The following is a 16,003-nucleotide window of genomic DNA, read 5'->3' as shown; positions in this document are numbered from 1 at the left end:
TGGTATGGGAAACAAAATCCCTTGCTTCTTTTCAACCAGGCATTTACACCAGGGCCTTAAAAATAGCATTTTCAAGCCACTGGCGTTTGCAGCTGGTTTTGTCTGCTTGGCCAACATGTCATGCTGGAGTGCTTTGTTTTCCTTTGCACGGCCATCCCGCCACATCTGGACCTGCCTCATGGTCCTGAACCAACTCCCTGCACAGGCGCCAGCTGCCTCCTGGCAAAAACCGAGGGAGGCTGCCTCTTCCTGGGGGCTCCATCAGTCAGCTCCCCTTGGGCCCCCAGCCTCCAGCCTCAGACTTAGTTCATGGGGCTCAGGCAGAGCACGTTTCAGCCCTGGTTCCCTTCAGGACAGCCTTAGACTAAACAGAAGCCTCCAAATAGGCTTAAATCCTGCCCGCTCTGGGCCTCCAGGAAGCAGTCTGGCTGAGGCATCACAAGGACCCTTCAGGGCCTGGTGGAATCACTCAGTTACTCTCCCGCTCTGTTCTGGCCCTCAGATGCCTGGGATTGGATTAATCACACATCTCTGTTACTTAATTAACACTCTCAGTATTGATCTTTGCAAAGCCTGCTCATTGGTCTCCCTCTTGCCTTTCCTTCCTGATTTCCCTTTAGCCTCATGCTACACTCCCATGACCCTTAAGCAACCACTCTCATGTATTTAGGGATTCCTTTTTGCTTGTGTATGTTCTTGCAAAAATGTTTAGTGTTGTTTTGTGTGCATGTGTTTATAATGGATGTAAAATCGTGTTGTGTTATACATCCCATTTGCTTTCTTACTTTCTCTACCCAGAGCCATGTTTTCAAGACCCGTGTGTGTTGCTGGGTGAACATCTGGTCTTTATTTCAGGTGTTTTTGTAAGGCCATGGTCACAGGGTGGCTTTTTTAGAGACCCTAACTAAGAAAGGTTCTCATTTAAATTCCAGACTTGTTTAAAAATTTTGTTTCACCCTAAAGGTAAAATCTGTCTGCATTTCAGTGGGCCGAGCCTCTAGGAGTTGGCCTCGTGCTGTGCCTGGTCCTTCTCCAGGGGAGAAAAGGAGGCTGTAGAATAAGATTTATGGCACATGTTCTGGGGATGTTGGCCTTTGCACACCGTCTCAGATGATGCGGGGCAGGGACTGTGACATTTCTATAGTCCCAGATGCACAGAATTATGGCAGGCAATGTTGATTTCTATACAGTGTGGCGTGCTTTTTAAATAAGCATTTAACCTTGGGGAAAGGGTGGTGGAAAAAGTCTCCAGAGGCTCTCTGGAGACCGGCCTGCCCAGCTTTGCCAGCATAATTGCCTTGGGTTGTTTTCACTTGGGTCCTGCATCTGAGGGTTCTGGTAGATGCTGCGGCAGTGCGTATAATGGCGAGAGGCAGCCTCACCCGGCTGGGAAGGCACAGGCTGGTGCTGCCAACACCCACGCTGGGACCCTCTCTGGGCCTCAGTCCCCCCAGCTTTGGGAATGTGACTTAGTGTCCCTTCTGGCTGGAGGTCCAGGGAGGTCTGACCGGCAGGATGGCAGAGCAATTAGGAGTTGGCCTGGGTTTATATTCTATCTCTGCAACTTTCCATCTGTGTGACTTCTGGTCAGTTACTTAACTTCTCTAAGCCTCAGTTTCCTCATCTTTAAATGGGGATGATGATAGTTACTCTCTCGTGGAGCTGTTCTGGGGCTTAGATGATAAAACACAGATGGTAAGTAAATGAAAGCCACAATAGTGATCATCTATTATAACTGTTATTATTCTCTCAGGAAGGGCGGCATTGTCTTTCCTAATTCCGCCCTCTTCATGTTTGTCCTCAGGGGGACAGATCTGTGGGTCACATCCACCTTTTGTAAGAATTGTGTCTGAGCCAGGCTTTTCTGGGCCTGACTCGACAGCTTAGGCCTAGGCCCTTGTTTCTGCATGTCCACAAGCAGAGCTTTCTAGTGGACTGATAGGCAAGTCCCATCTGCCAGCATCCTTGGACCAGCGTGGGGTGACAAGGAGCAAGGGCTCTCACTCTGCCTTTTTCCTTCTGATGAAGGCTTGGGAGCCTCAGCGGGGATGGGGGGTGGGTGGTGGAGGAGCCCTCCTCTCATTCCAACCACCTCAAGACTCATCAGTGTCCTGGGTGTTAAACGGCTTCCTAGTCTGTTGTCTGTGAGTCATAACAAGGAGCTCACGTGGCCACGGTTTTCTTTCAGAGGATGTGGAGGATGAATTGGTAAGGGAAGAAGTCATCCTGTCTCCCGTCCCATCAATGCTCAAGCTGCAAGTAGAGTCAAAGCCCATCGACCTCTCAGTGGCAAAGGTAGGCGTCAGTTGAAAAGTGCGAGGTGATGTGTCTGGATTTGAGTTGGTGTGGATGAGGTGATTTTCATCTCTCTGGCTCCATTCATCCCGTTATAACCTCTCAGTCACTGTTAAAATGGAAATTTGAGTGTGATATGGAAGAAAACCTGAACGGAGGGAAAGTCAGGAAAACGAGGGCCTAGTCCCGGCATCTCCCTCTCCTTCTCTGAGACAAAAGGTGAGGATACAACCTCTTCCCATTCAAACATTCCAGGATCCAGCTTTTCTTTTGGTCCAGAGCTCTGCTTCACCATGTCCGCAACCGGTAACTCCAGGGTTGCGATGGGAACGGGATAATTGTCCTCATTAGCTTGACTGTGCTCCTGCACTGGTCCCCTGAGCTGGGCTCAGGCTGGGCTGCAGTGAGGGAAGGACAGGGAAGTGTTACCAATTCCTCAGCGTCACCTGGGTTCCCACCAGTGACCTCCTGGGTTCCCACCAGTGACCTCCTGGGTTCACACCAGTGACCTCCTGGAGTCACAGGACTTCGGGAGCCGGTTCCTGGCCTTAGCAGCCTCCTCTGCAGGGATGTCCTGGATTCCTCACCATCTCTGCTGCCATAGGGCCTCGCCCTTCTCCGTGGCCGGTGGTTCCTGCGTGATGGAATGTTGCTCCTGCTGTCCTCCACTGGCTTTTCAGCCAGGATCCAGGAGGGAAAAATAAAACTCCTGGGGACACAGCTGACCCTGTTCTCTTCCTACTTACCAAGTATTTACTCAGCACGCAGGTGAAAAGTCAAAGGTTTTTCTAGAGGTTTCGTCCCTCCCCATCCTTCTCCTTTTCCCTTCCTTCTTTTGAAACCACAGGGAGAGGGTCAGACCCAGTTAAGTGGCCCCAAGCCTGGGAGTAAGTGCTCTGGTTGTCTGTAGCCACAGGGCTCTGATTCTCTGCAGTGGGTACTGCTGTTTTGGGAAGGCTTCTCAGAGGCCTCTAAAGACCACCCAGTAGTAGCATCTCCAAAAGCAGCTGAAAAAACCGAGGCCCACACAGAGAAAGGAGGACCCAGGACACAGCAAGCAGGTGTCCACAGCAAGCAGGACCCAGGTTTCCAGGCTCGTAACCCTGTGACCTGGCAACCATACTGTGCCTAGCTGGGAGCTGTCATTCTGTGACTGAGAGAATAGACATGGGCTTCAGCCAGAAAACTCAAGGTCCTATAGTTTCTAGGCTCTTGGGAAACTCAGTCCAAATACATGGATGACTGTAGTTGGTGCAAGAAGGGGAAGCAAGCCCTGACAGACGAATTTACCCACCCCTCTCTCCTGGTAAGGTTTACAGATATTCCAGAGGTAAGACCCTGAGGGTCCATTTTCTCTTTCCTCAAATATGAGAAGAATGGGTTTGCAAAATGAAAAGAAAATAGACTACCCTGCTGGAAAACAGACTACCCTGCTAGAATTCAAGACCAGCTCCTGTGGGAATGCAGACACCCAGCAGTGTACTGTTGTTTGCTTTTAAAACAACCAATACAATTCTCTCTTCTTTTGACAGGACATAAAGACCATTCTGTTTGGTTCCAGCTTTTGCTGTTTCAATGAAGAGTGGAAACTTCAGAGTTTTTCCTTTAACGACTCAGCGTCATTAAAATATGGCATCGTGCAGAACAAGGCAGGTTGTTTTTAAGTGCCCCCGGGGACCCTGCTGTGGGCCCATCATGGACAGGGGCACACGTCCCCCAGTTTGGTAAATCCTGTGGGTGTTGCCTGCGCCAGCCCCTCATTTGCTGAGTTGTCACCCAGGGCAGGAACTTCACGTGTGGCTGGCAGAGCAGAGCAGGGCAACATGACCGCTGCCGTGAGGGGTGCATGATGCTGGAGGGGAGAGGGAGCAGGAGGGGGCCCTGTGTCCGGTCAGGGGTACCAGAGAGGGTCCTTAAGCTAAGTATTGAGAGATGATTTTGCAGGTGGAGCTGGAGAAAGGACACTGGAGGCAGGGGGCAACATGAACAAAGGGAGGCTGTGTGAAAATACAGGGACTGCAGGAAGGGGCAAAAGTCTCAAGCATGAGGACCAGAAGTGTGCGGGGAGGATATGATAAAAGACAGGGAAATGTAAGTAGATTGTGGCAGGATTTGAACATGGCTTATACACAGTTGCCAAGATACACATTTTCAGGGCCAGAAGATACTGTAAAATCTGGCAGCTTATCCAGGTTCCGTTTCTCAAGCCTCAGGAGCCTCCCCCTGCCCCACACTGCCTGAGGAAGAACCCCAAGACCACCCACTTCTGCCCCTAACTTGGCCAAGTCAGCACATCTTCTTGCACCCCGAGTTCGAGGGCACCCACGGCCCCTGCTCTGACAGTCCTTGTACTTGTTGATGCCTACAGGGGTGAGCTCCTTAAGGAGCCCTCTCCCTCCAAGACACACCTACTAGGTGCTGAGGCAGGCCACCGGCCGGGGAACAAGATTGCTTACACAAGCGGAGGCTGCCCAAGGGGCTCGCTTCTAGCTGAGATGGTCAGGGAAGCCTTCCTGGAGGAGGAGGCCTTTAGGATGGGCCTTGAAGGCTGGGTAGACAATTGACACCGTCAGCCTGTGGACACGGAAACACGTCTCTGGATGCCTGGACACCCATGGTGACAGCCCCTGACGGGTTGTGGAGAGTCACTTTCCCCCCATCACACACCACAGACTTTGCTCCTTCCTCTAGCGACGGGCACCTGGCCCTCTGTCACCCCCTCTCTGTGACTCAAGGTCAGCACTTCACAGAAGTAGTCGCCACGCAGGAGACCCCTGTTTGAGGCTCTGTAACCTGTTGGAGGAGGCTGGTTCTGGAGGAGCAGGTGGCCCTGCCCTGGGTCAGTTCTCACAGGCACTGACGCGCGTCCTTCTTTGCAGGGTGGTCCCTGTGGGGTTCTGGCAGCTGTCCAAGGCTGTGTCCTACAGAAACTCCTGTTTGAAGGAGATAGCAGAGCTGACTGTGCTCGGTAAGTCGGCGCTCATTCCGGCAATAGCTTCTCTTCCCAAGGCTTCTCCTCACTGTCCAGAAAAAATAAGCAAGGAAATGTGTGTTTGTTCCCTGATATTTCCCGTCTTCTGGAAAGGGAAACGGTGGCTGGCTAACAGGGCCAGTGCTGACCAGTTTAAATGACCTGCATGCCATTTGTTTCTAAGAGCAGGGAGGCTTGTTAAGTCCTGTGCCACATGGGAAGTGGCAGTTGGAACAGCACTGAAACTCAGGCCACCCCCTCCTCAGGAGTGGAGCACAGCAGCCCCCCAAATCCCGTCCACACCCAGGTCAGCCTGCTGACCCCTCCACTGAGCCCAGGTCTCCCCTCCCTCCCCTCGTTCCCCCACCTCTGCTAACAGCCATCCCCGCACGGTCCAGCCAGACCTGCAGGATACGGCTTCCTCCCCTCGGCCATTCTTTCTCCACCTCACACACTGAGTGTTTGCACACAGCCCCTCCTTCTCATCCTCACTCCCTCCACAGACATTTCTGGAACATTCTCTCTGTGCGGGTACCAGTGATTCAGAGAGGAATAGACGCATTCTCTGTTCTCCAGAGTGCTCTGTGAGGTTGAGGGATGGAGAGAAATCCATAATCCTACCTTGTGGTTGGTGCTCAGATAGAAGGATTATCGAGGGGCTACCCAAGGCTGGGGCCAGCTCGGCCGGTTTGAGGAGGCAGCCCTCTTACCTTAACCAGTAACTGTGTGCCCAGTGGTACCGAGTCACCCTCAGATTTACAGAACTTCTGGCACTTGTCTTTTTTTCTTTTTTAGTTCAACTCTAATATACATACAGAAGAGTACACAACTCAGAAAAGGGCACAACTCATGTATGTTCTGCTTAATGAATTATTGCAAAATCACACACCCATGAACACAGCGCCCAGATCAAGAAAGAAAATATTTCCAGCTCCCTGGAAGCATCCTCCTGCCCAGTAGATACCTCCGTTCTCTTCTCCAAAGTTGTGATTAAGCGGATTTGAAAATCACAGCTTAGTTTTGACAATTCCTGAACTTTAATTAAAGGGACTTGCCTTTTTTTTTTTTTTAAAGACAACAAGGCCCACCCACCATTTATTCACGTTCAAATTCCTGGGAAAGACACTAGTTCCCCAGACATCCAGCCAAGCTTGTACAAACGAAACACACTTTACCAGCTTAGAGGATGTGGCCTTAGACAGGATCCGAGTGAAGGTGGCTTTTCATGCTTGGCATTTTAGAATTTGTCCGATAATATGATTTGTCTAATTACTTTACAAAGTAACAAACAAGGTGCTTGGTTTCAAGCTGAAAGGTGCTAACCGTAAGCATAGCATAACTACAGCCGGAAGCCCAGCGACACAACATTTGCACAGCAAGGGCTGACCTTGTCCTGTTCTTCTCCCCAGTGCCTGCTCTGGAGTCCAGTCCAGCAAAGTGCGGCCTGCACAGTGAGTGTCCGATGGTCAGGGACGCTCCTGGCTGGCTGGCTGGCTGGGACTGGCTAAGCGAGGGACCTCTGGCTGCCTGCCCTCTAAGGGCGCAGGGACCCTCTCTGAGCACATATACACCTCCACTCCTACCTTCCCTCCTTGCGCCGCAGAGAGGCGCACAGGGAGGACTTAATAGGCACTTGGAGGGCGTGCGGGCCTCAACAAGGCAGCTGTGGCCTTGCCCTCATGGCACCTACGACTGAACACGAGAGCCAGATGAACAGGAGGTCCCAGGGGGACGTGCAGGGAGCTCAGGGCCCACCCGGACGTGAAGAGGGTCAGGCAGGCTTGCTGGAAGAGTGACTTTTTTTTTTTTTTTTTTTTTTAATTTTATTTATTTATTTATTTTTGGATGTGTTGGGTCTTAGTTTCTGTGCGAGGGCTTTCTCCAGTTGCGGCAAGCGGGGGCCGCTCTTCATCGCGGTGCGCGGGCCTCTCACTATCGCGGGCTCTCTTGTTGCGGAGCACAGGCTCCAGACGTGCAGGCTCAGTAGTTGTGCCTCACGGGCCTAGCTGCTCCACGGCATGTGGGATCTTCCCAGACCAGGGCTCGAACCCGAGTCCCCTGCACTGGCAGGCAGACTCTCAACCACTGCGCCACCAGGGAAGCCCAGGAGTGACGTTTTAATCTTACTGAGATCCAGAGGATGATCGGGGCTCGTGACTGGCTTCACACACACCCTGGCACAGGCTTGTTCCTCCCTCGATTTCTCCTTTCCCAGCAAATCCCTCAGCCTCCTTCCCTGGCTCCTCACGCGCAGAGGCCATGGCCTCAGGGCCGCCTTCCCCGACCTCCCCAGATGCTGCCTGCAAGGGCCCCACCATTGGATGCCCTTTTTATCCAAGTCATTACCTGTCCATTGTCTGTGCCCCAGAACACAAGCCGCCTGAGAACAGGGGCCTTCCTAAGCTGCCTGGGCCGTAGCTGTCCCTGGCATCCAGCCCCAGGCCTAGTGCACAGAAGAGGCCCTTGGAACTTTTGTTGAATGAACGCATGGACAAACATATGAGTTATCCAGACTGACTGGGAGGGGAGGGGATAGTATTCCAGTAAGGAGAACAACATGTGCAGAGGCCTGAGGGCAGGGAGTGGAGCTGAGAGTCGCCTGGGGTGGCCAGGGCAGAGTGTAGGCGGCAGGGCGAGACCCGGGCCAGGCTGCCAGAGGGCCCTCAGGGCCCAGCGGCTTGCTCAGGTCAAGCCTTGGCCTTGGCCCTTGTGGGAGGTGTTTGATAATTCATTTCAGCCCCACATCCCTTCAGAACTGCTTTTGAACTTGGACTTTGGACTTCTTGGAGGAAGTTGTAGATCATTTCCCAACAGTCAGGAAGGGGTGTATAAGTTGGTTCCCGGAAGGGCCGTTTCTGCCCAGGCCACAAGGCCGGCTTGGCTCCTTGTCACCTGCCCTACAGCCCCACTAAGGGGATGTGACAGCCTCTGGATCCCCGGGCACGTCCTCGGGAGAGAGTTCTGCTCGCCACACCAGAGAGGGGAGCTAGGGCTTGGAAGGCAGAAAGCCATTCGGGCTGGGGGCCCAAGACGGGCTCTGGGTAGAAAGAAAACTGTACCAGCTGTGGGAAGAAGAGTTGGGGCCAGCCTAGATTGAAGGCCCTCGGAGGCCGGGCTGGTGGGGCAGGAGGGGAGGAGGCTGGAAGGGGCTGCTGGCTGCTGGGAGCTCTGTGTGGGGTGTGCCTGGTGGGAAGGAGCCCCGCTCTGGGGGAAGGCTGCCTGGCTGGGCCAGAGGAAGCCTGTGCCGAGCAGCCAGGAGAGCTCGGCCTGCTGGCCAGGCAGGGTCCCGCCCACGGGAAGCGCGGTAGGGTTCATGCTGCAGAAGAGTGACCTCACCTTTCTTTGGAGTCCCACAACCGTGGGTGCTCCACGTTAGTCCCTCCCCTGTTGCACCTCCACGCCTGCGGCCCCAGGCCCTGCACCCAGAGCTGCTCTCCACGCAGGCTGAGCATAGTGGTCTGGCTTCCTGCTGGTGCTGGTGGCCGAGCAGGCCCAATAGTGGGCATTCTTCCTACCCAACCGAGAGGGAGGGGTGGAGAGCTTGGCCCAGTGACCCAGCTGCTCTCATCTAGCCGAGACCGCTGAAAGTGCCTCAGGGGACTCAGGGAGACAGGGCTCCGAGGGGGAGCAGCTGGGGGAGGTCCCAGTGGTGATGGGCTGTGGGCAGGGAGCACCAGCTGCCTCCACACCCCCCATCCTATGTGTCCTCCTCTGGCTTCCGCTGCTGTGGGCCTAGCTTTGCTGAGGCGTGAGCCTGCCTCGGGGCTGGAGGCCAACTGGGGGTGAGAGGAGAGAGTCCTCCTGGGTTCAGGCTAGGACTTGGGTCAAGCAAAGGCCAGGGGAGTGAGCGGCCGGGGCCTGGGGCTGGCAGCCGAGGGGGGAGGTGAGAGCGGAGTCTGGATCGCCGTTTGCTGAGGTGAGGCCCTGCAGATCGGAGGCCACAGGAAGTCGTCCTTGCCAAGTGGGTGTCGGTGCAGCCTATAGGTGCCCGTGCTGAGGCTGCGGGGAGTGCCCAGCTCTGTGGTCCTTAGCCTGTCCCAGGATGGCGGTTGCTGAAGAGAGCACTGGACCGGCCAGAGACCTGGATTACAGTTGTGGGCCAGCAAGGCCTCACTTTCTCCATTTGTGAATCTCTGTCCTGCCCAAGTCTGACTCAGTAAGGAAATGCAAACCAAATCCTTTGTAAATCAAGGGCTGTGCAAGTGGGTGGGACCTTGAGATCACTTGCTGTGGTACATATGGGGAAACTGAGTCCCAGAGAGGGAAAGATGCTTGTCCAGGTTCACACCTGACCTCCGGGGCAGAGCTAAGCACGTCTGTCACACCACACTGTGCCCTAGAAGAGACTCTGAGCCCCAGGCGAGCCAGAGAGGCCAGGAGGGGCTGGTGCCGGGAGGCCGAGTGTCATGGGCTTGAAACACCCGAGGGCTGGACACCCAGATGGACTCTCAGTGACCAAGCTGCAGCTCTGTAGGCTCTGTAGTTTACGAAGGGCTTCTAGGCAGAACGTCCCCATTTTTCCTAATTTGGGAAAAAAAAAAAAAAATCAGAAGAGTACAGAAGAGTAATACAGCAAAGCCCTGGGGACCTGCTGCCTCATGTGAGTAAAGGATGACATTCGACATCCCTGCGGGAACCTCTCGCAGCCCCGGCTCCTCTGGTTTCCTTGATTCATTTGTAAGATCTTAATATTGATTGTTTGGGTCATTGATGCCGCTGCACAGGCTGGTGTGCTGAGCTGAGCCTTCAGTACTCCCTTTTGACTCTGAAATTCCAAGATTTCAGAAATGGTCTGGTTTAAAAAAAAAAAAAAAAAAGGAAGAAAAAAGCAGGCAAGCTCCTCTGTTCTCTTTAGGAGCACTGCGTTGGCCCTCATGCCACACAGAGGCGGCACCTGCAGCTGCTGAATGCTGGGCCCTTTGGGAGCTCTGGGACCAGGGCCGGTGGGCCAGGTCTGCAGGCCTGGGCGGGCGTGGCCCCCTGCTCGCCATCTCCCCCCACGACTGGCGGGGAAACGGTTCTGTGAAAGCCGCACGAGGATGTGACTGCGGCCTCCAGGGAAATCATGCTGAAATAAAGGCTTCTTGGCAGAGGTGGTGTTTTTTCTGCAGGACTGTCTGGCTTCATTAAGACTCATCCCATCAGGCCAGCAGCCGGCCTCTCCTCAACTGGGGACGACAGAGCTGGGCGGCAGGGCTCAGTGTTTTTCCACTTGAGGAGGGGCTGTGCCAGCGGCTCGGCTCGTGGGAAGCGATGGTGAGCCTCGTTCCCCTGCGGGCTTGGGGAGCGCCACAGGCAAGGGAGCTGTCCTCTCGCCTCTACTTCCCTTCTCAACTGGGGAAGTCGAGGTCCAGAGAAGGAGGGGCACTGGCCCAAGGCCCCTCTGGACCCATTAGCGGAGCCAGGCTTGGAACCCAGGTCTGGTGGTCCCCAGGCCAGCTCTGGCAGCGTTTGACCCTGAAAGGGGGCAGAAAGGTCTGCAGTCATTCGCCAGCTTTCTTCTGATTCTTCTATAGGCTCAGACTAGCGGGCACGTCAGGGTGGGCTGGAGAGCCTGTTTTGAGTTAATGATGGTAGAAACATCTTTTTAATCTGAAAGACTTGGGTAATTAAGCCCAACACAGGATGTATTACTTACTGACGCCCATCGCCCATCCTTAGACAAATCCCGCACTTCTTCTGTGAGGTATTAGACTCTTTTAAAGAAACTTCTGTTGGTGCGAGAGCCCGGCTGGGTGCTAGATTCACGGTAGGGGTTGGATAAGCGCGTGCGTGACTGATGAAGGCGGTGCAGAACCGCCCTGGTCACCGAGGTGAAGGCAGACCCTGAATGCCCCGGTGAACGTGGAGGCCGGCGATTCCCTACAGCGCCTCCCTCCTCCCTCTTGTCATCCACACGCACCCCAGCTCTGAATCCCCTGTGGCTGGTTACCTGGCAGAAGGGCCGGGCGGGAATGATGCTTGGGGGCATCTGGCCCAGGGTCTGCATTTTGGACATTCATCTCCTTGGAATCACAACCCACGGTAGCGGACTCCGTCATCCCCAGAGCTTGTTTCCTGCCCCACCCCCATCCCGGTGACCGTCAGTCGTGGCATTCCCACCTCCTGAGCACCCACGCCCATCCCCTTCCCGCCCCTGCCCAGGACTGGGGTGCCCTGCTCCTCAGCTGAGCTGTACAGCCAGTGCCCGAGCAGCTCTGCTGCTCTATCTTGCCCTCCCTCCAGTCCTCACTGTACGTCCTCACCACAGGCTCCTCTTACAGCACAGATGTGACCAGGGCACTCCCCAGCCAAGTCCCTCGACATGGGCAGGAGTGGGGCAAAGTTATGCCTGGATTGTATCCTCTGTCTAGAATGTCTATGCTGGAAAACCTCCAGACGGAGCTACCAGGTCACCTTCCAAACATTCACTATGTTCCACACCAACTTACTGAAGCAGGTACCGCTTGCCTGAAAGCTTCTCACTGCAGCCACAAATAAGATTTTAAAAACCAACATATATTAAGTACTTATCGCATGCCAGGCACTGTTAGAAGCACTTCACACGTATTACTTCACTAATCATTAAAACCACCCTATGAAGGAGGTACTATTATTGTCCCCTTTTAAAAGGGGGAAACTGAGGCACAGAGACTAAGTGATTCACCCAAGGTCACACAGTTAGTAAAAACTGGACAAAGTGCAACAGCAGTGAGGGAAGGAGGAGAGCGTGGCGAGGTGGAACCAGCCATCTGGAGCTCCTGGTGTTGGGGACCAGCATTCCTTTGCCTCTGAGCCCATCTTTCCTGCACCTGCAACGCTATCAAGAGATCTGGCTCCTGGGCCCGGCCTATCTTCCAGGTCTCACAGGCTCTACTTACAGACCCTCTGAACTTCCGTGTTTCTACACAAAAGTTCTCATTCTTTTCATTGGCTTCCATTTAGTCTCTCCATCCTTCCCTGGGTCTTCTCCAGCATGCTCCTGCCCGTGTCAGCTCCAGACACAGCTTTCCAGAAAGCAGTAGCACTGGGAGAAGTGCGGTGGGCGGGCCCGGGTTCCATTCCTGGCTCAAGGCCTTGGGGAAGCCCCTTGCCCTTGCTGGCCTTCTCCTCCCCACCCGGATCCTTTCTCCTTTGTCCAGTGGGCCCTGCTTTCCAGGCCCTCCTTGGTCCTTGCCAGCCTCTCCTGAATCCCAGAGCAATGTTTCCTCACCTTTGTTTTCGTAGTTGACAGTGGCCCAGGGCCAGTGCTTCCCGAATCTCAGGTGCCCGGTTCGCTGGTGGTGTGGTAGCTGTTTGCAGAGGAGCAGGCAGGCTTCCTGAGGCTGCAGACGTACCAGGCAGTCTGCGTTTAATTTCTCAAGTGGTTGAGCGCTTGTTTGTCTCATTGAGTTAGAAGGATTGCCTGGTGTCAGCGGCTTGTCGTCACTTTCACATCAGATATAGGGAGTTCACCATCCTGTGAACCCTCTGGCCACAGCCAAAGTGGGCACTTGACGTTTCCATAAAGACAACAGCAATGGGTACCCTTTCTTGAGCATTCTCCACATGCCAGGCACTGGGCCATGGACCTTACACAGATCATCTCATTTAAAGCTCCCAACACGATGAAGGAGGTACTACTGCCCCAGCCAGTCTAGGGATGGGGAAACCGAGGGACCCTCTGTCACGTTGCCTCCCACTTTAAAGTCACTGGACCACAACAGCCTGGGTGCAGACGGCTGGCTCTGTGGCCCAGGGACTGGGCCGTGACCACGTACTGCCCACCATGGTGACCTGTGTCCTGGTCTCCGGGTTCTCCTCTCCTACCCTGGAGAGGAAGGACAAACACCAGTTTTCACCCGCTCCCCACCTAGCAGCTCAGCCTAGAGCTTAGGGTACTTGGTGACTGAAAACATGGAAGTTCCCTCTACGTTGCTGGGAGCCCTGGCGTCAAGCCCCTTTTGTTTGTTAGGTAGTGAGACACTCAGATGCTTAGCCTGCCTTCGTAGGAATTTAAGAAAACTTCCCAGAATCCAGGGGTGGGCAAGAAGCACAGCTCTGTGGAGCCCTGGAGACGGAAAGAGCGTCTGTACGTGGCCGTTGCTGCTCTGTCTTTCTCATGGACTTCATGCACTAAGGGCCTCTTCATTACCGTTTTTATGGTAAGAGGTCTCTCTGCCATTTTTGACACCACTGGCTGCCTGTCCTTCTCCAGCCCTTTTGCTCCCAAGACTGTAACGGCCCGTCTCCGAGCTCTGCCCTTCCTGCCTGCCTCCCCTGCCTCCCCCACGCGCTGGAGTTCCACCGGGCTCCAGCCTTGGCCGCCGCCTCTGCCTTCCTCATCCTCTCTCTGGGAAATCTGAGCCACACGGGGTGCCGAGGACCCCTCACATGCTGCTGGTTCGTAAGCCTCTACTCAGCCCGAGCCGCTCGCCTGGGCTTTAGAGAGACGGCTTCACCTGGGCGTCCCACGTGCACCTCCAACTGCCCCCCGTCACCCCCCGTCGTCCCACGTGCACCTCCAGCTGCCCCCCGTGCCCCCCCGTCATCCCATGTGCACCTCCAGCTCCCCACCCCACCCCGTCCCCGCCCTGTGTTCCCCATTTCAGTTGGTGGCACCACCATGCACTCACCAAAGCCCAGCCGTCATCCCGAATCCTCCCTTTCCCACGTCCCCACGCCGTATGTCCAGGTAACCGGCCAGTCAGGCTACTTTCCCCTCAGCGCTCGTGGTCTGGTCTCCTATCTGCTGGGGGAGCGCGGGACACCCGCTTGCGTGAGCCGCTGTCTCCAGGGGCCTGGGTGTCAGGACTGGCCAAGGCTGGGCGGGGCAGGGTGGTGCCCCTGCCTGGGATGGCAGCAGTTGCGGGCTCAGTGCCCTGGGCTTTGTCAGAACCCGCAGCCTTTTCTTCCACCGCTCCGGGCCCTGCCGAGTGTCCAGAGGCCCCTTAGCTCCCGTGGGTGATTTCCTCAGCCTGCTCCTCCTCCAGCCCTGCCGGGGCCCCTCCCTCACAGCTCTTCCCTTGGTCTTCATCTGCAGAGGCCCTCCTCCCGGGCTCTGCCTGAACCCCTGGGCCGCAGGGCTCCGCTGGGCAGCAGAGGAAAGGACAGGCCATCTGCCACAGGGCTGCGCTGTCTCTGACGTCTGTCCCCATAGGCATAAACACACTTCCCTTTTCGTCCTCAGGCAGCTGCAGCCTTCAGACGCTCGTAGGACCCGCTGCCTGGCCCTGGCCATCGCGGACATTGTGTGGCGGGCTGGAGGCCACAAGAGAGCCGTGGTCACACTGTAAGTGCTTCCCTGGGCTGTGTTGCGACCGCTTCACCTTGGGCGGGCGCAGCTACAGGCCAGCTGGCTGTGCGCTTCCTGTCCTTGGGGAAATCATCGTCTCACACAGGCCGTCTGGGCCTGAGGACCGTGTCTGTGCCCTCCCAGACCCCTGCCCTGTGCTCCAGGCCAGGAGGAGCCCAGAGAGTTGGCCTGATGTGCTGGGCAGCCCCACACCAGGGGAGGGCCAGCCCTCCACGTGGCTCCGGTCGAGAGGGGTCGGATCTGGGGATCCCTCTCTGCAGGAGGTGCTGGCGGATGTAACCTGCCTGAGAAAACCCATGCCCCCGTCCCGCCACCGGCAGCTTGCTCCCCTCTACATTTCTCTGATCCGGAGGCCTCGGAAAACAGCCTCTAGGTCGACCCAGTCATTTGTACTGCTCCCCCCAAAGCACGCTCCTATTTGCCCTGTCACTTGGATCCCCGTTCCGGTGAGGAGACTCACAGAGAGATGAGAGGTCAGCGGTGGAGCTAGCGCGGTCTTCTTCCCTGCTACCTCTGTCCTGCTGGTGGAGGATGCCATCCTCGTAATCTACGTGGATGGCCTGCCGGCTTTTCAGCCTGACCCTTCAGAGCAGAAGCATCACTTCATCCCAGCTGTGTGGCTAAGCTTTAGTAAAGGGGGTGCCCTTTGGATCCAAGGGCCACACCCTGGAAGGGGGCACAGTGGTCAGCAGAGCACAGTACTTAAGAGAAGAGACTCCAAAGGCTGACTCCCAGTGCTGTTGCTTATTGGCTCTGTGACCTTGACTAACTGACTTGACTTCTCTGTGCCTAGCTTGTTTATTCATCTGGAAAATAGGGGTGATAGTAATGATTACTTAATGGGGTGAATGTGAGAATTGAACGAGTCAACATAAATAAAATGGTATATAATGAATGACAATATCATCGATCAGTTTAAATAATTTATCCATATAAATAAGTGATAAATAATAGTATGAAGCACTTAAGGTAAGGTCTGGCTCATACTAAGTATCATGTCAGTGTTAGGTATCATCATCATTATCACTGTTGTTCTTATCGAGTGCTTGTCCTTGGTACCCATGTTCCAGGTAACTTACAAACCCTGGCCCTTAGGATCTGCATGGCAGCCTTGAGAGCATATGGGGCAAAAATTCAATCTCTCCTTACTTTACAGATTAGGAAACAGAAGCCCAGAGAGGGGGCGGTGGCTGGTCCAAGGCTGCACAGCAGGCTAATGTCATAGTGGCCCCAAACCCAAATGCAGCTTCTAGTCCATGCCTTCCTGGGCCGCACGTGCAGGTGCTGTGTAAACAGATGTCCTCCAAGAGGACAGAGGCTGGACTTCCTCAAGTCCCTAAAACACGAAGGGCAAGTGAGCATTCCTTAGTCTGGAAGCATGCTCGTCAGTGGGTGAGAGGCAGACTTCCTGCTACCAGGATTTGGGTTTGGTTATTCCCGAGCTCTCCTTTGGCTGTCTTTTT

At 54.9% G+C, this 16,003-nt stretch overlaps 1 protein-coding gene and 1 long non-coding RNA gene across 5 annotated transcripts in view; one reads left to right on the top strand and one right to left on the bottom strand.

Moving 5' to 3' along the window:
- MINDY4 (MINDY lysine 48 deubiquitinase 4) overlaps positions 1 to 16,003 on the top strand; it is a 118,035-nt gene that overhangs the window by 60,197 nt on the left and 41,835 nt on the right. For all 4 annotated transcript variants that reach the window (XR_005021245.1, XR_005021246.1, XM_036863749.1 and 1 more), the window contains 4 exons: positions 2,189 to 2,295; positions 3,828 to 3,944; positions 5,175 to 5,263; positions 14,415 to 14,516. Coding sequence is in view for 2 of the 4 variants with exons in the window: in XM_036863749.1 (XP_036719644.1) it covers positions 2,189 to 2,295; positions 3,828 to 3,944; positions 5,175 to 5,263; positions 14,415 to 14,516 (415 nt within the window). In the remaining 2 variants the exon portion in view is untranslated. The remainder of the gene's footprint in view (positions 1 to 2,188; positions 2,296 to 3,827; positions 3,945 to 5,174; positions 5,264 to 14,414; positions 14,517 to 16,003) is intronic.
- LOC118900899 lies at positions 7,321 to 14,404 on the bottom strand. The gene is made up of 3 exons (XR_005021247.1): positions 13,861 to 14,404; positions 12,459 to 13,055; positions 7,321 to 9,787 (listed from the first exon to the last, which is right to left on the bottom strand). It is a non-coding gene; the product is annotated as an uncharacterized LOC118900899 (long non-coding RNA).

This window comes from Balaenoptera musculus, chromosome 9 (assembly GCF_009873245.2).
Source record: "Balaenoptera musculus isolate JJ_BM4_2016_0621 chromosome 9, mBalMus1.pri.v3, whole genome shotgun sequence".
NCBI lineage: Eukaryota > Metazoa > Chordata > Mammalia > Artiodactyla > Balaenopteridae > Balaenoptera > Balaenoptera musculus.
This window is presented reverse-complemented; position numbering and strand designations above follow the sequence as displayed.